The sequence below is a fragment of the Megachile rotundata genome, chromosome 4 (genome assembly GCF_050947335.1).
Source record: "Megachile rotundata isolate GNS110a chromosome 4, iyMegRotu1, whole genome shotgun sequence".
Taxonomy (NCBI): Eukaryota; Metazoa; Arthropoda; class Insecta; order Hymenoptera; family Megachilidae; genus Megachile; species Megachile rotundata.
The window spans coordinates 19444236-19470372 of record NC_134986.1 but is presented as its reverse complement, the minus strand read 5'-3'; the positions used below and the strand labels follow the sequence as shown (position 1 = coordinate 19470372).

The 26137-nt window shown below is 44.5% G+C and overlaps 1 protein-coding gene across 7 annotated transcripts in view; it reads left to right on the top strand.

Moving 5' to 3' along the window:
• The window catches only part of Eip74EF (Ecdysone-induced protein E74), a 142617-nt gene that overhangs the window by 86521 nt on the left and 29959 nt on the right, over positions 1 to 26137 (top strand). For 6 of the 7 annotated variants that reach the window (XM_076531038.1, XM_076531036.1, XM_076531037.1 and 3 more), the window contains exon 5: positions 23800 to 24057. In XM_076531038.1, the coding sequence (XP_076387153.1) occupies positions 23800 to 24057 (258 nt within the window). Of the gene's footprint in view, positions 1 to 1254; positions 4155 to 23799; positions 24058 to 26137 lie in introns of those variants that run through there. The other variant, XM_076531039.1, reaches the window with a different exon arrangement.

Sequence of the window (26137 nt, the reverse complement as noted above, 5' to 3'; positions counted from 1 at the left end):
CTATATCATTTTCAGTTATGCACCATCGTTTATGATGCTCGTTAGAATTTCTCGACGAAGACGTTCGCAATGTAACGTTCGTAACGATATACAATACGAGCTTTATAAAAATGTCGACATTCTCATCGCAGAAGATGAAATTGACCCGCAACGAAGCAGTTGTTAATTCCCAACGCGAAACAGGGGAAGAGTCGCGCAAAACGACGTCCCCTGATCGTCGAAGAAACACTGTAGGCGAGCGAGGAGCACGTTGATGGATTAGAAATCGTAGTTTTCCTGGATTGGGCGTCGTCCCGTTCCGAGATCGGCGAGAGTTACGAGGTTTTCTCTCCCAGGCCGGCAGCGTCGGCCGTTTTTGCGCTAAAATAACTCTCTTGCCTGTCCCTCGACTCACCGTTGACTTCTGCATCTCGCCGAGATACGACAAATCGACGATCGCGACGTTTCGTTCGTTTCTACGCGTACCCTTTGACGCGGACGTTCCTTTCTCTGTTCGTCGGATTCAGCGAGTTTCCTGTCGACAAATCACTCGAATCTTCGTCGAATCATCTACTTCCAGGAAGTTGGAACGGCCGAGAATCTACCTTAGCTGCTTCAAAATCGATGGCGCATCGTCTTTTCTGGTCTCCCTAACGCGACATATGCGTTTATAGCATTTCGTCGGATGATATTTTACGAAGAAAATAATTGATTCAAAGTATACGAACGAGAACATTTTGTATACGTTATTTGCAACAAAATATCACAGTTTCGCTCGTTTATGTTAGGAGGTACAATCTTGATAACAGCATCAGGGATAAACCCCGCTTATTTTCCAGTTTCATTATCGCGTGTAGATCCCAAGCAATTAAAGTGGCTAGCCATAAAAACAGTTTGTAACAACTCTGTTATTTCTTACACTTTGATTATTTGCCTCGGTGTGCTGTGCGAGCTTATTTTTACCCTCGCCTTTCTTTACAACTTCGCCAGAAAAGTTACCGCGAGCAGGTGATACTCGCGATTAAAATAAATTTGGAAAAATTCAGATTCAAAGGTTCGAAATATACAATGAGTTTACGTATTGTATCATCCTAGAGTCTGAAATAAAAATTGGAAATATCGCAATCGTACATGAGTCACGTTACGAGATCCAACAAAAGCAACGTCGACTTATTTCCGTGTGCAACAGAACGTTTTTTTTCCCGCGAACGTTGTTGTGTTCCTTGAAATCGTAAATCTCGATACGCGTACGAGTTTCGCGGAAAACGTCAGGTTTTCGGCGGCGGAACAATAGAATCGTGTTTTGGAGCTGGCCGGGAAGTGCAATTAAGGCCAGTTCGTTATCGAGAAAAAGCATCGAGCTAGTCGAAACCTTTCCTATCAAAGAGGAGCCATGTAGCTAAGTACTGCTCCTTCTCTCGTTACGTTTCCAGGATGGAATCTCGAAATCCTCGAGACAAGACACGGGTGCATCGAGCGTGGAACGAAAGAATCGCGATTTATCGAACCTTGCCTTCTTATGCGATCGCGACCCGTGCACGCACACGCATTGTGTGCAAGATAGCCGACCGATAAGCGGCCGCTGATAATCGACAACGATTTATGTACGATTCCTATCGTGCTCGCCCTACACGTTCTTGCGCGTGAGAGATTCAACAGTTGGCTGCAACTTAACGAGGACAATACCGATTGAATCGAATGCTACGATTCATTGACGAAAAAGGAAGATGTACAATAAAAACAAACGCGTACATATACAGTGATTTCGATAGCGAAACGTACTAGACGTTACAAGGTAAACACGAATTGCCATTAATACGAATCGAAGGGTCTTTTAGCCTATCGCGGAATAAAATCTGGACAAAAGATGGTTTTTTCGCGGGGTTACGTCTCGTAATAGAAACGACGCCAAGGAGCCGAACGAGGGGTTACGAAATCGGTCAGTTTCAAGGTTCGCATTGTATGCCCCGTTGCAAAAACACTTCCGACGTTTTCGTTGCACCTGTGTTTACCGGCTGCAACGAGACACGTCGAATTGGAAGTTCCTTTCTGCCGCGACCTCGCACGCACGTTCACCTATTGTGTGTACCGTGCATACGCAATCGTTCCAGTCTCGTTTTCTTCCCCGGCTTGCTCTTTCTCCGGTCGCTCGAATTCATCCTCGAGAAGACAATGTCAGGGACCGTGCAGCGAAACTCTCGTATAGTAGCTCGTCGACGAGATCGATCCAATCCCGGCGAAACGATCGAAAACGTTTATTCCTCTCTCGATCCGTCGGTCTGGCTCTCGAGTGAAAAGAAAAAAATAGATCGTCCCGTTAAAACGTCCCGTCGACGATCGAAGGTTAATGTCGTGACAGCTCCGTTTACTGGCTGTCTGGTGCGTGGGTCCTATCCCAATAAGACGGAAAATAGCTTTCCCTCGCGAAATCGTGAGAGAGAAATAAAGAGAAGAAAAGAAACGAGGAGAGAAGAACGAAGGGCGTAAGGGAGGACGAAGAGACGCGTAAGATAAAGAGTAAAGAGGTGGTAAAAAAAGGAAGAGAAAAAAAAAACGTCGAGGGAGAGAAAGAGAGACGGAAAGAGAAAAGAGGGCTGAAAGTGGAGGGAGAGAGCATCAGTCGCTCGAACATTGCGGTAGGCTACGCATCCGCGCATCTCGAGCGACGGCTCGCGACTGTGTGTGGGTGCCGGCGTGTACGTGAAGTAGTCGGCGACTCTGATCGAGGCGTGTAGAGACCGAAAAGAACCGAAGTCGGCCGACGGAAAGTGCCGAACGCGGTCGGCTGGCGGGCCGAGAGTACTGTGTTCGGTGTACACGAGCGAGAGCGAGTCCGGCGCTCGTAGTTGGAGTGTGAGTCTGGAGTAGTGAGTGAACGAGTCTGGACTAGCGGGCTACCCCGGTTCCGAGTCAGTCAGTGTGCCACCGGCAACCGTAGCCTCGGTGCGGAGAACGTGGATACGCTTCGGCAATTCTCTCTGTCCTCGCGTTTTTCTCTTTCTCGCCTCTTCTCTTGTCGCTCCCTCCGCGACAAAACACACTGGCGTCTACGTAACTATACGTACACGCGCACGCGAGCCTACACGCTCACCAGTGAGAACCGAGTTTTGTTTTCGACAGTGTTTTTAACGTGCGACCGATATATCCTCTGCTCTGGCTCGCTTTGATCCAGGTATCGAGCGCGACCGTGATACGTTACCGACCGTTTACTTTCGATCGCCGCCACCGCTGCCTGTCACTCTCCGTTTTCCTCGCGACAAGTGCAACGTACGTCGGTGTGCTCGAACAAGGAAAACGCGCGAGGAATGATCGATCGCTCGATGCCGCGACGATCGAACCGATACTTCGAGAGCGCGCGAATCGCGTGAACGTAGCCGCTGATATCGAAAACTGTTTTGCCGCGAGAATCCGCTCGTGCTTCGCGCTTGCCACACGGGACGAAGAGTTCTCTACCTCCCACGAAGATATTTTATTTTCACCGAGAGTAAATCGGATTCGCTCGATCATAACTTTTGCGAGCAGAGACGCGACCGTACCGTTTCGGTCGGTGACATTTTGATCGTGCGTCGATTGTTCGATTCGATCGCGGGATATCGTCGTCGTCGTCGTCGTCGATTCGTCGGTGAATTGTGTTCGATCGCGGAAAATAGTCTGTCGAGTGACGGTGCGACCTTTCGAACAGTCGAACATCGAGAATCGTTCGAAGCGGCCGAGAGTGTAATGTTACATTGTTCCGAGCGAGTGTCGAGTACGAATCGTTGAGGAATCAAGATGGCAACTATGCTGCCGTGGTAGCCGAGGATCCGTTGGAGGACAAACCGGTGGCAGCAACGGAAACGAGCTGGCAAAGATAGAAACGATGCTCGAGGATCAACCGTTGGACTTGAGCGTTAGGGTGGGCGACTACGCCGAGTTCGCCAGGGACGAGAACGATCAGGATCAAGATCGCAAGGAACCGATCGACGACTACGGTAACGCCGCGGCCGCGCTCAGGTTACGAGGATGCTTCGTCGGCGCTACGTCCACCGAATATTCCCAGGAAAGGGAAGATCGTACCTGTTCCGAGGACTCGGACGACTCGTGTTCCGACAACAATCAGAAAGACGGCACCACGAGGTCGAGATCCAGACCACCCGGCACCAAACCTTACAAGAAGAATCTTATGAGACGATACCGTGAGTCCACCACACACCACTCCATCACTCTTATTCACGCGTTCCTTCCGAATTCGCGTTACGCTCGATTAATACCGGCCAATCTTCGCGTTACGTTTAAACGATATCGACTCGATTAACCTTCCTCACAACGATGTTCGAAATAATATTAATCGAATGTGACGCGAACGCACCGAACCAGAGCTGTTACCGTCTATTGTCGATACCAAAGTAGAACGCGTAATTTTACCGCTCGAATTAATTTTCGTTTAATCTTCAGATTTCATCTAACCTCACGCGACCCAATCTGATTCAAAAAGTCCTCCCACGAATAACAAACAGATAGAAGATTACCCCAACGAACGATAAAATTATGCGTTCCGATCTATTTCGATCAATTATTCGGCTTAACGATACGTTTACGATATCGTCGATAACGTTACGATGTTCATCGATGACGCTATCGATAACGCCAGTACCAGAACATACGCGTTTATCTCGCGAACGCGGTGGTCGGGTCAGTAGTATTCTCCGCTTATTATAAAACGTTGGACATAATTTGCGAACGAAAGATTTTTCATTGAGGATGATTTTCAAATTTTCGCGCCATTTCGGCCACCACTATACGCGTACGTAGATAGTATAGTGGAATCGAATCGCTTGATCTTTCGATCACGACGCGTGACATTTATTTACACTTTAGCCGAACAACCTTTCTCACCGTTTCGTTTTATTTTGAAATTTCGATTATTAATTTTAATGTTCCTTTCGCAATCGTCGAGAAATAGTACGAACGATTGTACGAATCCGTAACCACCTTATCTAACGGATCTCCAAGAGGATGTTCGCTGATCAGGAAGTTGCTTTTATAGGTTAGATGATCGTTACGACGATCAAATTAAAACGTATCCACGCGTAAGATGGTACCACCCTCTGTAAAGATATATAAGTTCTTACGAATATCTCGCGTTACGTCGAGTATGCTCGAACGATCAATCGAAATCTTTTAATCGGTTACGAACGCTTATATCTCGGCGCTCGAGCAAAATAAGTTATTAAAATTCCCGTTGACGCGTACACGTATGCACGAGCGAAGATGCACGGACGAAAGGGAAAAGGGAAGGAGCGAAATAAAAATGCAAGGACCGGTAGAAGAGAGTGCGTGTCGTACTCACGCAACCGAAAATACGTGAGGCTGACTGGTCGTGCGTGCGTGCGTGCATGCGTGAACGTATACCGTACGTATGTGTAATTTCAACCGATAAAAATATTACGCAAGCCAGTCCGCGAAGGTCGTTCGACGAGCAGAGTCGGGTGACGGTAATGCCATAGCGATATTCGCCGATTCGAATGTAATTTTGCAATTTCTCCCGTTATCGCGTCCTCCCCTTCCTCCTTCGCCTCGTCTCCCGGCCACCGGAGGAAGATAATATCTTGTGACCTGCCCCAACCCCAACGAAATTAGTCTCTCGTATCGCTCGTTCTTGCTCGTCCGCCGTTTTTCGTCTTCCTCGATCCTCCGCTAGATAATCGCTTTCGACATCTTACTATTACATTTATAGATTTTTAAAATGTGTCAAATTTTTTCGTCAAACCGGTCGTGCTGAAAATGGTCGCTGTATCGGTTACGAATTACAACCACCTTTTTTTTAACAGAAATACGAAGGTCTATGGATGATACTCGTGGAAAGTATTGTTTGCCCGAGCCGGAAGTTTGGGAAAACATTTTTAACCCTTTCCGGTACGCGTGCAATCCCAAAGCAGCAGGGGGTCCTTTTTCTCCCATGGAGATTCTAAATGCTAGGAAGGAGGCGTGGCCCTCTTCCTAGGACGAAGAGAAAGCGAGCCGGGATTTTCGAAAAATTTCTCTCATTTTTCATTTTAGTCACAGTCCTCGATCTTGACCATCCTCCACGTGCCGTCTCCGAGGGTTTTTCCCTCGGTACAATATGATTTTTCCACTTTCTCTATTTCTGTTTGTTCGAGAAACAGATTTCCGAACAAGGATTTTCAAGGAGAAAGGCGTGAAATCCCGATAGTTTCGACTTAACTTTTTAACAAACAGTTTCCCTAGGTAAAATTTTTGATAAAACACTCGGGTATTCTCTGAACAATACTCATTAACCCTTTGCGCTCGAGAGGCGCCATTCGATTTAATACAATAATTTAAAAGAAGAATTATTTAATTAATTCTATAATAGTGCTTATGTGATGTATAAACATAGTGAAATAGACAATAGTGGAAATTATTAGTAGAGAAATAATAACTTCAAAAGAAGTCACTTAACATTTTAATTAATATTTTAAATTTGCTGTTTGCAAACAGTAAAATTATCTTCGAGTGCAAAGGGTTAAAAGTACAATCTTGATTTGACCTAGTATCCGAAAACTATTCCAAGAACCCCAAAATTAGTAGCTCTCCCAAAGTTCCTGCATGAAGAAGTTAATCGTTGATCGCGTATTTACAAGTGAAAAAGTGATTTCAGAAGATTTCGGCATGCACGTGGTCTTTGAAGCGTAGTAAAAAAATAAGAAAATAAAAAAGAACCGAAACAACTCGTCCCTGTATTTTCCGGCGTAAAAAAGCAACGCGTCCCCTCAACTTCGTCAACCATGAAACGTCAACAGTTTTTGCCGTAGTTTTTTGGTGTTAGCGGTGTCGAAAAAAAGCCGGGGTTCGTTTATAAGGGAGAAAGGAAAAAGAAAACAAGGATACCGTTTGACTCGGAACCCTTTCCCCGAACCGAGTGCCTACCCTACACAGTTTGTGGAGAAAAGTCAAAACGGTGTGCGTCAACTGTCTCGTTTCGACCGATAGCCCGGCACGATTTTCTGTTTCCGTCGACGGTAAACCGTGAGCAAAAGGTGATAGAAGGAAAAAAGAGAGGTCGATTTTCGCCGGAAGGCGTTCTAAAGTTTACTCGTGGTGCTACCGGTGGCCAAGCTCGTTGGTGTTTGCGGTCTTTCCCCTCTTTTTCCACCGGCACCCGGAAAAACTTTCGAAACCTTTCACGGGGCAGGTAGCAGCGCTCGACGGATTATAAATTCCAATTCCCCGCGACAACTCGGATTCTTGCTCAGTTTTGTGCGTGCCCTGTCACCAAAGTAAACAGATTGATTTTTCTGTCAAGCTTTCCTTTCACGGTGATAATCCTGCTTAGAACCAACATACTTTTTTTCTATAATTGTCTTAACGAGATCGTCTAGTCGCTTGGTCTTGTTTTACGTCAACCACTCGAATTGTTACGTCGGTATCGTTTTCCTCGTATCTTTAGCGCGTACTTTGTCCGAAAGCGTCAGGGTAATTAGATACAGAGTAGTTTCTTTTGCTCGATCTCTTTCTTACCGAGACGAATTAATTAACAATATTTAATCCGATAAAAAAAACGATGGCAATAAACTATAGAGTGCCCTTTCTTTTTTTATCGATCGTAAAGAAAGCGTCGGTATCTCCCCGATTGGTCAGAAACACGTGGGCAGAGGGACAGAGACGTTTCGCGGTCTAGGTTAAAATAGAGTATGATCATCGACGTGTTAAAAGTGTCGAGAGAGGCTCCTAGTCAAAGATACGCGTATAATGGTTAAAGCAAGGCGCTTAAGGAAGGGTGGCAGAAGGATAATTCCAGCCTTTAAATCACTCGATGTGAATTCGAGCGGACGTTCCGTCCGTCCTTCTCTCTTTCCTCGTACTCTTGTACACTCTGGTTTCGCGAATGCGTCTCTACCAGAGGAAGACAGATTACTTCCGGTTCTGCTGTCTTCTTCCATGTCCGAAGAGAACCGCTGTCGCCGTCATAGTCGTCTTCGTCGGTGCTGCCGGCGTCGTCGGGTTAATCAGGAAATGAAGACCGTTCGATCGTCTCGAGGGGGATGAAAGCGTCCGTCGATCGAACCGGCCATCGCAGGGTTAATCGGTGACTAGGGGTTGTATTACTAGCTAATGAGCCAGGAAAAGAAACCAGGACGTGTCCTTAGGCACAGAAGAATCGTCCACTCGGTAGAGTCGACTGTAAACTCCGTCGTTTTACTATTTTATCACCTGAACAACAAGGATTTTAGATCATTTTCTAAGATACCGAATTAAAATTTTATACGTTTACGAGATACGTGACGATACAAAATGAACTTACTAATGATCCGATAGTACCCACGCGTCACGATTTCGGTATGTTTCAATCAGGCTTTCATCAATTCCTTTATAACCTTCGTTATCGTAGTTTGTCTTTGTGTTGAGCCGATAAAGCGAACATAACGTTCCGTGCAACAACTGTTGCCGAGGAGAATGCTATTGAAGCGATATATGGAAACCTGACGGTGGTTGTATTTAAATAGCTGACGGTTCGAGGAAGCACGTTAGCTCATTGTAATTCAGGATATTGGCCCGGCGAGGAAGGAAGGACTAACTTCCTGTCTGCGGTTACCCTCCTTCGGGTACCTTTCTCTATACTTGCCGCGGCGACGACACCTTTTTCTCTCCCTCCGGATGAATCCTAGACTAAGCTGCGTTTCTTTCTGCGCTTACCTTTTCTTTTCTTCGCTTTCTTTTTATCTTTATTTCTCTTTCTTCCGATTTCGGACGTAACTTTCATCGCTGATGTCTCGTTCAAATACACAGACACTTAGAAAAAGACCTTGCCTTTGACAATGTTTCGAGATCTTATTCTAAAGCTTATCGAAAGGAATTCGACTGGATGAGGATCAAATTATTTGACTGATTTTAAATCCGAATCTCATCATTGTTCCTGTTCATTAGCAAATAGATCTCCTTTGGAAAAATTAACGAGATATCGATAAGAAACGTATGACGACCGAGCTAAATGTGATTAGCGGAGGAAATCAGGCTGGAAACGCACCATCAATTATACCGCGAAACTAGTCGCCCCGACTTTCACGGTTCACGAACTTGCGAGGAAAATTTTCTGCCCCGCTCCACTTATAGAAAGTTGCGTTAGTGGAACGTGGCTGCGGTTCGATCGTACCATGTACGATTCACAGGATTCGAGAAACTTTTGTCCCGATAGATCTTTGTTCGCTACCCTCGCCGAGAGAGGAACGAAGTCGACGTTTTCCTTGACACGCATCGACCGGGTAAAAGATTATTATCTGGCGTCAACGTTACGTTCGCGACTGTCCATTAAAATACCAGAGGAAAAAGGAAAGCGAGCTCCGTACAGTGAACGTTGGTTTCTTTGCCGATTTCCCTGGCACGATGCTAGTAGGTCTCGTTAATGTCGTTCTCATTTCAGATCGGTTTTTAACTCCTCCAACTCTCTGTCCTTCGATACGTCGATCATCTTTCGGAGACATCGAGAAACGTGTCGCGATAGAAAAAAGTAGCAAAATTGAATGTACGATAAATGATCTTCGGCGATGACAGAATGCGGTATGCTATTTCCATTTTGATTTTCTCGCGGATAGAAATTCAAATCACGACTTCCTCGACATCCTCCTCTTCGGAGACACCGTAAAACTTTTTTTTATAGCTCATCCATGTCCAGGTTCGCGCGCACGAAGCGTGAAACGTGTAGTTTATCCGCGTCCCTATTTTTTCCTCCTTGAAACGAAGGCATTTCTTGGTTCGTCTTTGACGCAAGGGGATGATCACCCTCTCTGGTGTCGGCCTTTCCACCGGGTCTCCACCCTTTTATCCGTGCCACGTTGGTCTCACGCCTCACGAATTTCCTCGGCGTCCGGTCAGGATCGATTTCCCGCCGCATTTTCCGCGCCGATCGGCCCGGAAGACAGACAGAGAAGGAGAGAGAGGGAAAGAGAGAAAACGAGAGAACGTTGTTGGGTAACGATGAGAGGGGGTGAAGGACGTGCCGTAGGCGGTCGCAATAGGAAAACTGGGGTAGACTGTCCTTGTGCTCTTGGGTGGTTATTGGAACGTTGGCACGGAGACGCTTACCTTCGTCTACCGGGTGTCCCAATTACAGGGACTAACTTTTGACACTTGGCATCGGGTTAACCAACGTGTAACGTCGTCCATTTTTTCGCAAAGTAGAGGAAACGATAAGTGGACAGTCGAGAAAGCGCAATGGTCGATAGCGCGGATACCGTTACTCGTTATCGGAAAATTATCGATATCTCGTCGACTAACGATGCGTCGATAGTATTTCGATGTTATCGATATTCATCGATAACGGTGTCGATATCAACGCCTCCGGGTCGATCGCGCGAACTTCCTTTTACGATCGATTCGTCTGGTCTTCTTTCCATTCTTATAATTAGATCGCGGAAGTTTGTACATTTTTAACCTTTTTGCCGTGAAAGACTTGTTTAGTAATTACAATATAGTGCATATGTGTATTGTAACCTTTTTGCTTACATTTACGCACGAGACCGTCACCGTTGCAGTTCATTGGGATCATCGGATCCGCGTATACAATTTTAAACGATTGACGAGAATAAAAAATATAGAATATTGGCATCGAAAGAGTCTGTCGATAAATCGGTCATTATTTCGCTTGCAGTTACCAAACTGTTCCGAGTCGATAAGATTACAGACAATTAGATAATTCGAAGCGCTAAGTTATCGAGCAGATGAAGCCCCGTAGAAATTGATTACTCTGGTAATAATATATTCTATTGCGAGCAGACGTGTCGTAATTGATTAGAGTTCGACCTCTACCTCTTTGTTCGGCCGGGAATTGAATCGTAGGACAGATACCGTTGGCATGATATAGCGAACGTCTATTTTCCGCCGATTAATTCCTTGCCTTGTATCATCACACTTGTGACCCAGCTTACCATTCGAATACGAAAGATTGTCAAAGTCATTGTCGCATAGTGTACCGTTTGTCTCCAGTTATTTTTCAGCTCTTGCTTTCAGCGTCAATTAAACAGATATACTCTTGTATCTGTAAAAATCGGTTGCTATGAAATTTTGTAAATTCTTGTCGGAACTCGCCAAGGATTACCGTGTATTAATTAAATATACCAGAAAAACATACGCGCTGTAGCGTATATCGTATCAGTTGTACGAAAGCTATGGGATTAAACGGGGATAAGATAGACTATGAAACGGTATCGGGCTACCGGTCGATCTGTTCGAATCTTGTCGAAAGTTCCCATCGTGCCGTAGCATCTAATATTCATGCGATCACGGTGTCAGGTTCCGAGAAGAAAGAAACGAAAACGAGTTACATAGAAGCGAAAGAAGTTGCATATCGCGGATGAGACGCACGATCGGGTAACGATCTTTCTGCGAGGAGTAATTAATCTCACCTTGACACGATCGTCGAGGCGGTTTTTGCAGCGCGATACGAAAGGGGAACTCGGTAGCCTTCCGTGGGTCATTCGCATCGGAGTCGTTATCAACGCGACAGAGAATCGTAGCGCGACGATTCTTTTATCCTCTCGCGACATACCAGTCGCCAACGAAGTTGCTTGTAGAAACGCGACACTCGCGCTTGCATATCGAGAATAAATATTGGATCCGATCGATAACGCGGACAGAGTGGTTTCACGGCCGGCTCGTTCGCTTCTCGTCGCTCGAAAAGATCCGGAACACCCGGTAGGCTCCGATCGTAACGTACGTACAAGCAGGCCAATTACCGACGTTATCGGCGCGATCGCCGCCTCAAAGGGACACCCTGTATACCGTAGACCGAAAAGCGATCGATATCTCGCGCATTAATTACCAACGTGACTGCCTTGGAAGAATCACTCGGAAGCTGAGCGATTAATTGGCCAATGTAACCGCATTATTAACCCTCGCTCCTCGGCTAACTTCGTCACAATCCGTTTCAAGGCACATCTTGGTATCCGTGCTCGGGTCACGCCGAAAGCTCCGGCAATTCGTCCGTTGATAGCTTCGGATCTGACCAGAACATTCTTGCAAACTTAAACGTACACTATTCTCGAAACTTTCCGAGAGATTGCCGCACGTTTACACCGAAATGAGCACGCAAAATCGGTTGAGACACGCGATGAAATTCTGATAAAGCGACAAACGTGTCCGAGCTGGAAATAAAAATTTCGCAATATAATTGTCGGAATCGATATCGTTTCCGTTTGTCGTTAAGAAGCGCCCACATTGAACGACCCCGAAGGAATCTAATCTCAATATTCATAACAACCGCATCTGGTATTACAATGTATAATGCTTTCAGGCAAATATCCGCTCGGAATAACAAAGCGAGCGTCGATTGTAAATTTTAACGAGCGATAGATGCATCGCGACGACCAACAGCTGGTGTCCCAATTAACGGATTTTCGAACGGTCCTAAATAGACTTTGTTCCCCTCAAGCTTCTAACTCATTCAAACGTGGTAAAACATTTGCTGTTCGAACACGTATTTGCTACTAAACCATAAGTTTCCTCTGATAATTGCACGGTTACGGTATTTTTGTTCAGCCGAGGATCAACAAGTTTATTACATACCTCCTTTATATCTTTCGATTTTGGTATCTCAAAAGTTCTTAAAATTTGATAACGTCTCGCTGTTCTCCCTTGCTGAAACTTATCGCGATTATAATTGACCCACGAAATGCATCCCCTTCGAAGGAAGCCTACTAGGTTTGCGTCGAACGATCGTATTCGTCCCTGGTGCCCGATAAGAATAATCGCTGGTAGTAGCAAAGTGATCAGATTGTTCGTTAAAATTCGCGAATGCAAAAGAAACGGCTTGAAATCAGATGCAAATTGTCTCCGTCCCAGTGACTCACTGGTCAATTTATACAACGGAAATTGTTTGGTAACGAAATTCGAAAAATAAAAGTGCGACACAAAAACGGAACGTTTAGGAGAGGAAAGAGTGCACCCGTTAGATGCTCGTTGGAGCGAAGGAAAGGAACTTCTAGGCGATGGAGCGGAGCGGAGAAGAGGCGTGTGCTCGATCGTTCGCTATAGGTAACGCGAACGGTGCATAGAGGAAGAGCACAGCTCGCTCGTTGAATGCACCAGCCCTGACCTACATAGTAAAGCGTGTTGTGGGCTAGGCAAGAGGTAGCCTACGCTAGAGCTACCTAGACTATTATAGCAACGAGGTGCAGGGTATACCCCTCTGCTTCTCGACCATCTCCGCAATCGTCACCTAAGCAGCGTAGGCAAACTGCGAAATCGTATTAATCGAGTTCACGGTTCATACTTTTACTTCGACCTCGATCAATCGAAAGGCCAAATTCGAATTATTCTCGCTCTCGTCTCCCTTGCTCCACATTGCTGAACGAAATAATACGAGAGGGTAGACGAGGTTCCGCGAAACTTTGGCTGTTAAAAAACGTATTTTGAACATGCGGCTTCGATTCGTAGTTCGATAAAGTAATTTTAGAACGAATGTCATATTAAAATATGTTAAAATATTGAAAGATTTCAAAGTACGATTACTAATTCATACATGTTCCGTTGAATTTTTGGGCGAGTGGTGTTGAGACGGTGACAATTGAAATCGAACAAATTATCGTCGTTTAAGTTCCCGTTACCGGAAGCGTAACTGGGGTTGCAATGGCATCAACCCCGGTAACAACTTTTCTCGCAATTCGTCAACTACGTTATTCAGTTAATTCGAAAGAAAAAAAGACTCGACGAGATCGTCTTCCGTTTCTTTCGTTGTAGATATTTAAAGATCGAGCATCGATCGAAGAGCGGCAGGGGATCTCGTGAATCGGTCGATAACGGTGGATATCGAGTCGTACAAGGACTGATAAGGCGGCGAGAAAAATTAAAAGTGAAGTCTAACGACCGATAATTTTGCGGTTAAACTGTCCCGTTAGACGAGACGCGTGTGCACGGTTATTATATCATCTTGCTAGTCCGGACAGTGGTACGGGACACTTGACATTATGTAATAAACAGAACGAACGGCTAGCGGGTCGCGAGCTCGCTCGCTCGTACGCAAGTCGAGAGGCTCGTTACCAGCCGGTCCGCTCGCGTGTTACACAATAGCCGAGGCACGCAGGCAACGAGAAGGAGTACTATTTTCTAATCAAACGCAAGTACAATCTGTCGTTTTGTTCCACCGTTCCGCGACACGATGAATACCATTGTCGTTAGATAGAGACACGTATCGGGTGTCGAGAAACTATCGATTGTCCCTTACGGAGATGACTCCGCTTCCTGCTCGCTGCGGTACTCGAGAGTTAGCACGCGTTGTCCCTACTTTGCACGGTACACTTGTTCAGTCGCGTCGTTCTTTTTCCGAGGGAAAACAAGCTTGGTACCGCGCGCCGACAAACGCGATAAGTTTCCCTAAACGAAAAGGTATATAAGTAAAGGGGGCTCTCGCTTTGATCACGCGTTTCGTAATCTCCGTTAATTACACAGATGGTTTCTTTTCGCGAATGGAGACTTACCTCGATAAACCGTGAACACTACTTTCCCAACACCCCGTGTACATTATGTATGAACGTGGTCGTAGTTGTTGGTCTTGTGTTCCTGGCCAGTACCGTCCTTGACACCTTTTACCCTCTTTCCTCTTCTCGTTGCTCGGCCGTCAACGAATTAACGGCACCCAGCGACACACACGGACCTCGACCCGGTGATTCGCAAAGTGGCCACTGACCTTTTGGACGAATCGTCTCTATCGTTGGTCTTTCGTTGTTCGCGTATCTTCGTCACCGAACGATGCTTTTTCTTCTTCGTCGTCGATCGCCGATAGGGAACTTCAGAAAAAAGAAAGTCGAAATTCCAGCACAGGGGACACGTATTTCTTTGAATCGCGTTACGCAATTCAGAAATTAGATTCTTTGCCATTAGATTACGCAATCGAGCCTTTAACGGAGCTACGTTTCTTAAGGAACAACCGGATCGTTAATGTTCCGCGCGATAACCGGGCCCTTCTCGTTTAAACTATCGTTCTTTTTTTTTTCAAACCTGGAAAATCGAAGCGAAACAAACGTGCTTTTCACTTAATTCGATCATTAGCTCTCGAAGTATCGACAGTTACGTCGTAATCGGTGAATGGATCGGTACAGATCTATTTGCACCATCTTTTTCTTCTGTCGCTTGGAAAACTGAATTCTTTCGTTTCACCTCGGTCGACTACCGGTACCGTTCGAACGAACAGTATACGTTTCTTTGTACGAACACGCGGTTTTACCCGTTTTTGTCGAAAACGAGGGACTAAATAGATATTCGAGGGTCGAGGATACGAAAGAGGATACCAGGGATGAGGAAATAACGTATAGAGATAACGTTCACGAATCAGAGAAAGCATCTGGACCAACTCGTGTTTGGCTGAAGCTTTTCTACCTGAATTTTTCTAACCGTGCACCGTTACACACGAAGCGTCGATCCTCGAAGAATAACCCAGTTTCTTTCATGGACTTTTAACGGGACACCGCCACGGTCGACGCATTAATGAGAGGATACGAGAGGGTATCCACCCCCCGTGAGAAAGGAATTTTCACTCTCTATCGAGCGTTAAACTGTGTTACCAGCCAACTGTTTCACCTGGCTTCCTCGGCTCTTTATTCGGACTTTCTGTTTCGTAAATATTCAAAATATACGCTATCGTTTGCAATTTAAATACATTCATTCGACTAAATAAAAACGAATATAATATTTTCCAGATCTTTACACGTAATAAAAAATCATTGTCGCGACGAAATCTTGTTACGAATGCATAATTATATTTTATGTAAAATATATATTTTATGTATGCTTATAATATAATCGGAACGGTTTGTTACCACGAACTTATACATATTTTCATTCTTTTCACGCTCGTAGAAAATTAATGCTAACGGTTGATATAAACATATTATTATTTACATTGCGTCTGATACGTCATTTCGTTAAGAGGATCGGAACATATGGTCCAAACGTTGTACGACGAAGAACGATGCGAATTTATTTCCTAATTCTACCGTCTCGACGGGGTCGTATACGAAAAATAACATTTGCATAAAACAAAATAATTGTACGTTTAATCGCAGTCGATCCTTATCGAACGGATAAGATTAATCTTAAAACTGGTGCTGGTGATGTCGGGAAACTTTAACGATACTGTTCTACCAAATATTATCGTAAAAATTGATTACGCGTATGAATTTCCCGCGTCCTTTCGCGATCACGCGCCGCGGTCTTTGAAATAGTACGCGCATGCGCCTCGTAGTTCCGCGAAACGCGGCAATTTTAATGTACCGTTTAACGCGCCATTCTTCGCCGCCTGTTTCGTCGAATTTAAACGGTTTCTGCTCGTTTTCGCTTACTTCCGACGATCGAAGGAAGTGGGCATGCGTGTTCGAGGCGTATTCGCACGATTTTGCTCGGCTCTCCTCGCGGGACAATAGGGGATAAAAACGGTCGTCGATGAAAAATAGGTCAGGGACGCTCGCGGCGCAGTCGTTTCCTCTTTCTCGAAGGAAAAGAGAAATGTCAGGGTGAGGGAGGGACGAAGGGTGCGTAGGTAGGTCGCGAATCCCTCGTTGGTACGTTTTCAAGGGCTGCAAGGGTGGCTCCTCTCGAGTTTCCCTCTCGGTTGAATGGAAGCCGATGATGTTTCGATACGCACCCGCAATTTCTCTCTGTTGGCTGCGCGTGACCCACATTTTGCTCCTTTTTCCTCTCGAACCTTTTCCGAATCGGCTAACTCGAATTACAAAGCCGAGATAGATGGAACACGGACCGTCTACGCACCTGGAATTTTCTCCAAGTTCGTTTACACGTTGAAAAGCTGACATTTTCGCGTGAAACTCCCTTTCGTTTCGTCCCTTTGTACCCATTTCGTTCATCGATCATTCCGCTGTCCGTTCCACTCTCAATTACTGAAACTAAATGGATTATTGTGCTCTAACTCGTGTCTTTGCTCGTTTGTCGAGTTCGATCGACCCTTTGTTTCTTAGCTATTTAACCCAAGCGCGGAATTTCATTATGAAATATCCTCGTAATAACGGTTTGAACGTTATCCTTGAATATTTGTCCTTGAATAATTCTTAGATAGTCTTTTAGCTTCTTATAAAATACCTCGGTTCGAGATAAATTAGATACACAATCAACATGCTTTAATTTTAAAACGAAAGTTTTCGTAAGATCGTTTGAATGAATTAGTAACGTTTCGTTTATCAGCAAAACGTCGATACGATTGTATAATGGGTATACGTAAGACGTGAAATACATTTATCGAGGATATCGACAATGAAAAAAATTGGAGACAAAATAAAAGGCAATCACGTGTAATGTTACGAGACACGTAACGAGAGTTCCGCGGAATCGAACGTTTCCTGTTTGCTCGAGAAAAGAGCCGGGGTCGTTCTCGATCGTTTCTCTGTCACGATAACGGGCTGGCTCTCTTTACGTGAAACACCCACTCGCCATGGCACACAGACAAACACGCGAACGATGCTACACAAACGAGTAGAAGCACTCTCGGTTTCGACGAAGGAAGTGGGTCGCTCACATACATAGACCGAGGCGCGTCGTACGACTGGCGCGTCGTTTCCGGTATCGAAATTTCCGGCTTTGGCAATTCGCGGCGCAACCAGCTTCTCTATAGTCGACCGCTCGTTCTGCTTGCACGCCTTTTGCCACTAATTATTCTCGCTTAATTAGCGCCGTTTTAAATCGAACGCGACCGAAATGCCAGCTTTCGATACCCAAACGTGCTGGAGTATTTTTCATATTAAATTATAAATGCGCCCTGGATCGAGGCATCGTTTAACGATAGATCTGACATTTCCTAAAAATTCTAGGCAATAGACATTCTTTTAAACTTTGTCGATAGAAATGTAATCATTACGTAAATAAGAATTTGAATATCCTATCGTTTGAATTTCGCCATGGCGTGTATCTCTTGTTTTAAAATTCAATAGCCGTATTAAAAGTAGAAGGTTGTCTAAGACATCTATTGCGGTTCGAAAGCGTTGTTTTGCTATTTATCTTACACGTGCTGCGATTCGATGATGTCACTGGGTTCGGAGCTTTGCTTTCGTCGAAAGTTTGATCGTGGCTCGATTTTGTAGTCTGTCTGAAGCGAATTCGCTTGTCCAAGGCCACTTTCCCAAATGCGAGGAACGAGTTACGTGTGACTTTTGGTATTACCGTATTGCTACTTTGACTCCTTTTTTAAAGACACTTATCCGATCCGTGATGTAATTGAGCCGAAAAGAGGTAGTCATCGAAAAATTGATTACGTTTCACTCGTTATCGGATTTCCTTTCATCGAATTCAGAGTGAACAACGTTAGAGATCATTTGAAACTTTCCAACTCCGATGCCGCTGGCAAAATTTGTGCGTCTTTTTTCGCGTACTCCATGTATGAACACGGAATGTAAATTGTATATTTTTTTTTCGACGATTTCTTCTCATTAAAGTTTGCGTCTGACGAATTCGTAGACGAGACCGGTTTCTAGACGACTAACCGATTCTCATGAATTAAACAAGATCGTCTAGAATATTAAGGATTCAGAGTCGCGCGAGACGCTTAATTACCGGCAATTTGCTTTGACCGATATCGATCCACCTTCTTCCCTTCTCCTCCGTTCGTCCTACGTACGCTCTCGGAGATCGCGTAACATTTTTCTGCCCGCCTCGATCGAGAAAGTGGCATGGAATTACATAATCCAGGCCAATAACGAATCGCGACGAATTAAATATGCGTTTGGCGAAGACAAAAATAAACGAGGAATTTTTTGTCGATGATATCGATTTTGCTCTTCGGCTTCGATGAATCGACACGAAAACGGGCTTGCGTGGACGAGCAAGTTTTCGTGTTCGAACATATACCCGGTTTCGCTCCAGAAATGCTAACCTAATTACAATTAGAAGCGATCATATGTTATTATAAATTTCTACATCGACATTTTTATGGAGTGCTACTTGCACTCGTTAATCGATGAATTTCGTTTGTACGTAAAATCCATTTTGCTAAGTCCTTTACGGAGAGATATAGCAATTTGGGATTTTAATTGAACGAAATAAAGTTTCTTCGATACAAAACTTATGTCAGTCAATATATATCTCACATTGTGACGCAATCGGAAATACATTCAAATTTTTGTTCAAACAGCGAGATAACGCGTAACACGGTATTGCGCGAGTAAATACATTTTTAAACTAAACAACTCCAAGAAAGTTCCACAAAACTCTTACAGAAATATTCGAAGCCTAAATAGTCGTACGTTATCAACGTATTACTGATAACACTGTTACATCAATCGAACGCACTGAACATTTCAGCAAGAACGAAACATTGAAAAGTACTTGATACTTGCATCGACAGTTACAACTCGTTGATTTGGTCGTGGACCAAAAAACTCGTTGAAAGAGAAACCAGAGCAGTGATTTCCACGCGCCGGAGTACAGGTGCGAACGCTTGCACCTGCGAACTGTCACGAAAACGACGTTTCGCGGCCGCAATTTCTTTTACTGTGTTCCATCGAACTCGCGAACGAAAATCTCTTTCCTGAAAAAGCGATATCTGGTCCCGGTGTATCGCAGGTGTCTTTGCTCTCGCGATTTTGATAACGTCGCTCGTCAAACATTTTCGTTTATTCGGGATAGATAACGGGGTAGAAAATATTTGACCAGAAGAGCTGCCCGTTTGGCCGTGGAACGATGTCTCTGTGTCAAGGATTTTGCTCGCGAAACACTCGTGCAGAGACCAAATCTACCTTTTGCGACACTTTCAACCTTCCTCTCCTTAACATCTTCATCTTGAAATCTTTGAAATCTTCTTTCTCTGGAGCTTTCTTCGATGGAACGTCTATTTCTTCCTCAGATTTTCAAACGATATAACAGGATAACGTTCTTTGTCTATATTCGGAAATTTTTCATTGTCACTAGATAGGATGAAAGTGCATAGTTTCTAGACGAAATACAGTGCCACAATTCGGTAAACGATGTTTCTCATCGATAAGCCGTTGCAAGGTAAAATCGGTTCAAGGGCAATTTTAATCTTACCCTTCCAAAATCTATGTATCTTTGTCGTTAACCCCTTGCCGTGCCATTTATTTATGAGGTGCGTCAGTCAAGACTAACCATTCAGGACTATACCATTAAAACGAACAAAGAAAATTAAAATGTTCGTATTTTATATTCAGGGATCCTTGACAACGCAAATTATAGTTGGATCTAAAATTCAAGTTGAAGAGTATTCAAAATTTGAGTAACATTAATCACATTTGAGTTGTGAGTGCGTCACGAGTGAGACTCGTCAAAGCACGGCAAGGGGTTAATAAGATATGAAGAGAAAGAAAATTTGTAGGTCTTTAAGAACTTTAAGAAAGTTTGTTTATTCGTGGATAAATAGATGGAATTTGTGAGGCGTGTGCGGTCGCGCGCGCAGTATGTAAGGTCAGCGTTTGCCCGGGCCACGGCACTTTCTCCGTCGCGTACGCGCACGCGCGCACACATCTTCCGGTAGAGCAGCCATTGCGTAACGGTAACGACTCTCTCTTTCTATGTGACATCACGCGAGCCACGTACGCGCATGCGCGCTACAAAAGCGCCGGCGCGACCGATTTCGTGAATCGAGGCAACATCGACCTCCTTACGCTCTCGCGTTTCAGCGATCATCGATTTTTATTGCGCGCACACTCGAGTAATGCCAGTTTTTTTTATCATTTCGATTGAATCGTAAATGGATGGTTCGCCATTGAGACATTTGTTATTTAAGAGCACTTAAGCGATAGCCGTTTGTTAATCGAAAAATTGTGAGGTTCATTTAACGAACAGGTCGAATACTCGTAGAAAAGCTGATGATATCGCGTACAGTGGTAACGCGTTAGGGGTGTAGATTTCCAATTTTTACGTTTAAAAGTTTGGTAATTCAGCTACTCGGCGGTGACTAATGCGCGCTCGTGCGTTGTCGCGTGCATGGTTGTTCATCACTGATTTCACCGATTGGAATGCGGAAAATCGAGTATGTCAAACCGCGAGATCTTATTCGATCGCAAATGAGATCTGTTAGGTACAGGTTTCGTATCGCTTATCGCGCACAGAAGACGGCCGCGAGATCCACCGTCTTATTCGCGCGAGCAACCGAGCGTATCGGCTCGTTAGCGTGTAATGGAGTCTTTGGAATGGTTCGACCTTGCTTGACCTTGACTCGCCCTCCGCGACAACGTAGGGTGGGTGTCTCGCCGCATCGACCGAACATCCCCGCAACCTACGCTCACCGTTTCGACAACCGAGCAATTTTCACCGACGTTTTCACCTTCCATGCTCGTTGCACGCCTCTTATCCACCTTCCTGAAATCCGCTTCCGGCTCGGAGACGAGGCAGGCGCTCGTTAACGCGAAACGCTTGAGTTTCGTTCCATTGAATTTCTCGAACTCTCGAATCTCTACAAAGTGGCTAATTAAATTATTAGAGCAGCGGTACAAAAAATATCTTTCTATGTATATAACGAGTCTGCTGATGTTTATGCATTTTTCATGTATCGAAGTCTGAAAAGTACACATATAGGTTTCATGATTTATGTAAATTTTGTTTTCATGCGATATATCATAAATGTATAAATATCCGCGGTCCATTTACGGCAGATAACGTTGTTAGGAGATTTAAATGGATTCAAAATAGATAGCGTTGGATCGACTTCGATATCGAGTTCATTTACCGAAACTTACTTTTGCGTAGGACAATTTTTGATCGCGTAGAAACGAGAAGATACAAAATTGTGAATCGCATCCGGTGTCGCGTAGAAAACCGGATATTCGAGCTGACGTTAGACCGTTCCAAAGAATTCACACAGACTCGACGCACAGTTTGATTAGTTTGTCGGTGACTCCTTTTACTATTCTCCTCTCCATTTTTTCGTTTCTTCCGTTTTTCTTGTTTTCGTTAATTTGCGTATTTCTCCTTGTTGGCGCGAAAAGAAACCGATAATACGATTGTCGTTTTTGTCGAACACGGTGAACCGAGATCTACACGATCAGTAATTACCGAGTCGATTCACGACTGCATACGTGACGTCAGATATCGAGATATTTATTGCATCGATCGATGCTTGATACGCTCCGTAAAGATCGACTTCCTCGACGAACGACGCCACGTCCGGTCGAATTTTAATTTATCCGTCTTACCGAGAAACGTTTGTCAATGCTTTCAAACTTCAGATAAACTTTGATCTCGTAGATTAACCTTTTTGTAACACATCACGTACGTCATCGTTTGCAGTTAGCGTGTATAAAATAAAGGCATTAAAACAATTTCCGAATCTACGAAATAGATCTCCTTGACCTAGCATATTAGACCTTTATCGCCTTCGCGTCTCTTAATTCCATGTATTTTTATATTCGAGCGATTTCGTGATCTTTCACAGATTGCGTCGTGGAAAACATGTTGCAAGACGTTCTTGAAACCAAAGATTCGTTGCCACAAGTTCGAACGTCAAACGAATTCTCTTATCGGAATACAGTGGCAAAGTTGCAAGGAATTAGAATACACAATCTGTATCGACGACGAAAGTTGTATGCGAGACACAAATGCGCGATCCGGTCTTCGATTTCTCCTCGTGTTTACGGTTTCGATCGAAAGAAGAAAACCGACAGATGCTCGGATGCGCCATCGATCTTTCTGTCGATCCCGTGGCACAGTTTCGTCATCGGATTTCTCACAAGACATCCAGACTCGTCTGGAGCGTAAATATCGCAGACCTCATCCGATTACGTAACGAGATCCGATCATTTAATCGTGTGCATTCGTGTAACTAAGCAGGGTCCCAAAATATGGACCCCGTTACGTTTCATTAGATAGAATACCTCAAATTTCAAATTCCTAAATGACCAAAATGCATGTTCGATGCCAAGCGCGCTTGCATCGAGGGTCTTGCGTTAGCAGGGTCAGAAGGTTCACCCGAAATTTCGTGTAATTTGCGAGCGGTCGACCCGCTTCTCTTTTTGACCGATATTTCGGGCGTTGCGTGTCTCGATTACGCGATATATCGGGATATAACGACGGTCGTCGATGGCGAAAGATGATCGAGAACGAAGAAGAAAGGCTCGCCGTGGTGGGATCCCAAAGACTCCGGCGATCCGAGCCGATTTTCCACGACGATTTTTCCCCGCCACGGCGAGAAATTGCTTAATGAAGCCGCGAGGTTGGCACTGCCTGAAAGGAAGGTAGAAACGTTGCAGTGGGTCAAGGAGAGACACCGGCTTTCACTTCCTCTCCGCAGCGCCGCGCTATACCCCTCGAGAACACCTCCCATGCTTCTTTTTTTTCATCGTGCTTCCTTAGCCTTCTCGCTGCTACCGTTAGGAAGCCGATACTTTCGTATTTTCGCGATTTCCCTGGAAACGGGAGCAAGGGTTATAGCGGAACACGGTGCCCTTGAACCGATTCTTCTAATGTACCGTTCGATAGCTTACCAGAAATCAACATCGTATACCAGCTTTCAGCCCTGTATCTTAATCTCGATTATCGAGTTTAACTCTACTTTCCCTCTTTTAGTGGCACGTAATTTAAGAACATTGTAGACACGGCAAGATATGTTCGATAGGGTGAGACACATTTTAAAGAATTGAGATCTACATCGCTTATTTTTAAGGTATTTTAACGTAGTCGATAAAGTATACCGTGTATAAAGGTGCCATATTTTTGATAAGCTATCGAACAGAGAATTGCAAGTGTTTAAACTTAAATTATGTTCTTTATGCTAATGCGATGATAGGTAGGGCTTGCATCGAGCTCGTTAGTAATTCGTTTGTTCGTTAGCTCGATCGATTGACGTCGAAGAAGAGAAAGACTAACCTTGTCCCCTTGTTTTTTGCGCGGTTTCAGTGGACACCAGGGAGGTCCAGCCGCACGATGTCAGCGAAAAGGAGCAACTAGGACTTGCGAGCGTTAAAGCGGAACCAGGATCGACCGGTACGACGACGACAACCACGGGGACTCGTCTTTTACACGGTATCCTCTCCCAGCACCCCCAGCAACATGGTTTAGGGGTGCAAAACGGATATGGCCGTCATTTAACTGGCCATGCTCAAATGGGCCAACCGCCCTACACCACTGCCACGATCGCCACCACCAGCACACCAGGTTAGCAAGGACCATGCCTTCGATTACTCGCCCTTTGCGGTCCGATTTCTCGATAAGGTACTCTCGTATCGCTGATAACGTAAAATCTGAAATTTCCTTATTGGATTTACCGAACCGTCTTTTCCTTCGATGTTGCTGTTTTTGGGGATGTTTGCGTAAATATAAGTGAATTCTCTTGACTAGAGAAATTTTTGAAATTGCACCAAACATTTGGTTCAAATTCGCCGTGGATCCAACGAATGGACCGCAAAGGATCAACCTTCTCGGTAAAATCTTTTATGGTAACAACAGTGTATTCTTTCTAATTCTGTAAACGATAATTTTATTCAGCGACTGCTCCGTGTAAAAATATTAATGTACTGAGTCATCAAACTTCTTCAAACACGATCACATGTGCTTTAGACTTAGGTTTGAAGATACTTTATGCGGGACTTAACTATTGTTAGATAAGAGATTATTCTTGCGCGCGAAGGTTCGATAGTGTAACGTTATTAAAATTCTTTCTTTTATCTATGATGCTGAAACGCGTTAGAGATAGCGAAAAAATTTGTTTGGCTAATTAAGCATCGCGCTTTCAAACAGTGACGTACCTGTTTGAATAAACATAATCTTCTGGCGATTGTGCGCGACTAACCAAAAAGCGATACAAATGCACAAACTTATTTTACATATGCAAATCGAGTGTCTGACTGCCGGGATGTCTCTTACACGTGTTTTTAATGAAATAAAAATTTAAGACTCCATTTCTAAAACATAATGTATGAGCTGTTTAAACGTAGACGTTTAACTTCCGTTTGAACTTCGAACACGAGCACCTTGGAAGTTGAATCTTCAATATATCATCTGCGTCGCGAGAATGAAACTTTATATCGTAAAATAGCGTAGAACTTTCCGATTCCTTTCACCGCGAAACGTCTTCATTCACAAGTTTCACTGTATACTCACGGGTGCAACCTTCTCCTATTTAAGATGAAATGTAGTTTTTCTGAGATTGAGGAATGATCTAGGAAGCTTGGAATTCAGGTGACCTAAGACCTAAGGAACCTACGGCGTTAAAGAAACCTATGACCTAGAAAGCGTATAACTTAGAAAGCCCAGAATCTAAATATACCTTAGATATTGTCTCGAAATCGAAGGTAAACGAAGGGAATTGTATCGAAGTTTATATTAAACAAGACGTGTAACGCTGTCGCCGCGAAATCTTCTTCGGCGCGATTACAATAGAAACGCGCGGAGAAAGCAACGGAAAGGATCGCGACGCGGAACCGAGTGAAATCAATCGGAGCAAGCGATCGCGGTTCGAGGTCGTAAGCGCGTAGGAAAAATGCGATTTTCCGAACTACGAACCAATAACAATATTTACAAAGCGACATCGACGGTTCGGAGTGGTAAACGGTCGACAGGAAATCACTTCCGGCGTGGCTCGGCGCTAGTTAAAACGTTTGACTTTCCTCTCGGCGAGTTTTCATGGGCACGCTGGCGCGTTAAGCGTTACGCTCGCTCCCATTGGACCGTTTCCCGGCTCGCTCGCTCGGCCAGCAATTTTCTGTTGCTGACATTAATCGTTAGAGACGACGCGGTGGCAATAAAAAGGCGAAAATTCCTGTTTAACCGTAGCGCAGACCGGCAATATCGATTTCTCGACTTCCTGCCGGCGCGATGAGAGATTTCACTCGAAGTTGGCTTCCTTTTTTTTAATATTCGTGCGCGACCAATCCACGCGACCATCTTGCGCGTTGCTCGATTCACCAGCTTCCGGTTTTGTGAAACTATTGACGCTTAAATGGTGCCGCGAGACACTATAGTGACTTTCTTCCGAACGATTTTTCAAGGCGAAACGGTACCGTAGTTCATGCAACGGACTTTCTACGACAACATTTCTACGCGCTTGATCGTCGCTTGATAACAATTTACTTGTTTGTTACCGTTATTTTACCTGCGCTTGTTTCGTTTAAACGATAGTACCGGCTACTGATAAATATACATTACCTTTCATAAATATTCAGACACTTGGCGTAATTATAATATAAAATACTCGTACTTTTCCGTCGTTTAAAAGGTGTTTCAATAACGGTGCTTG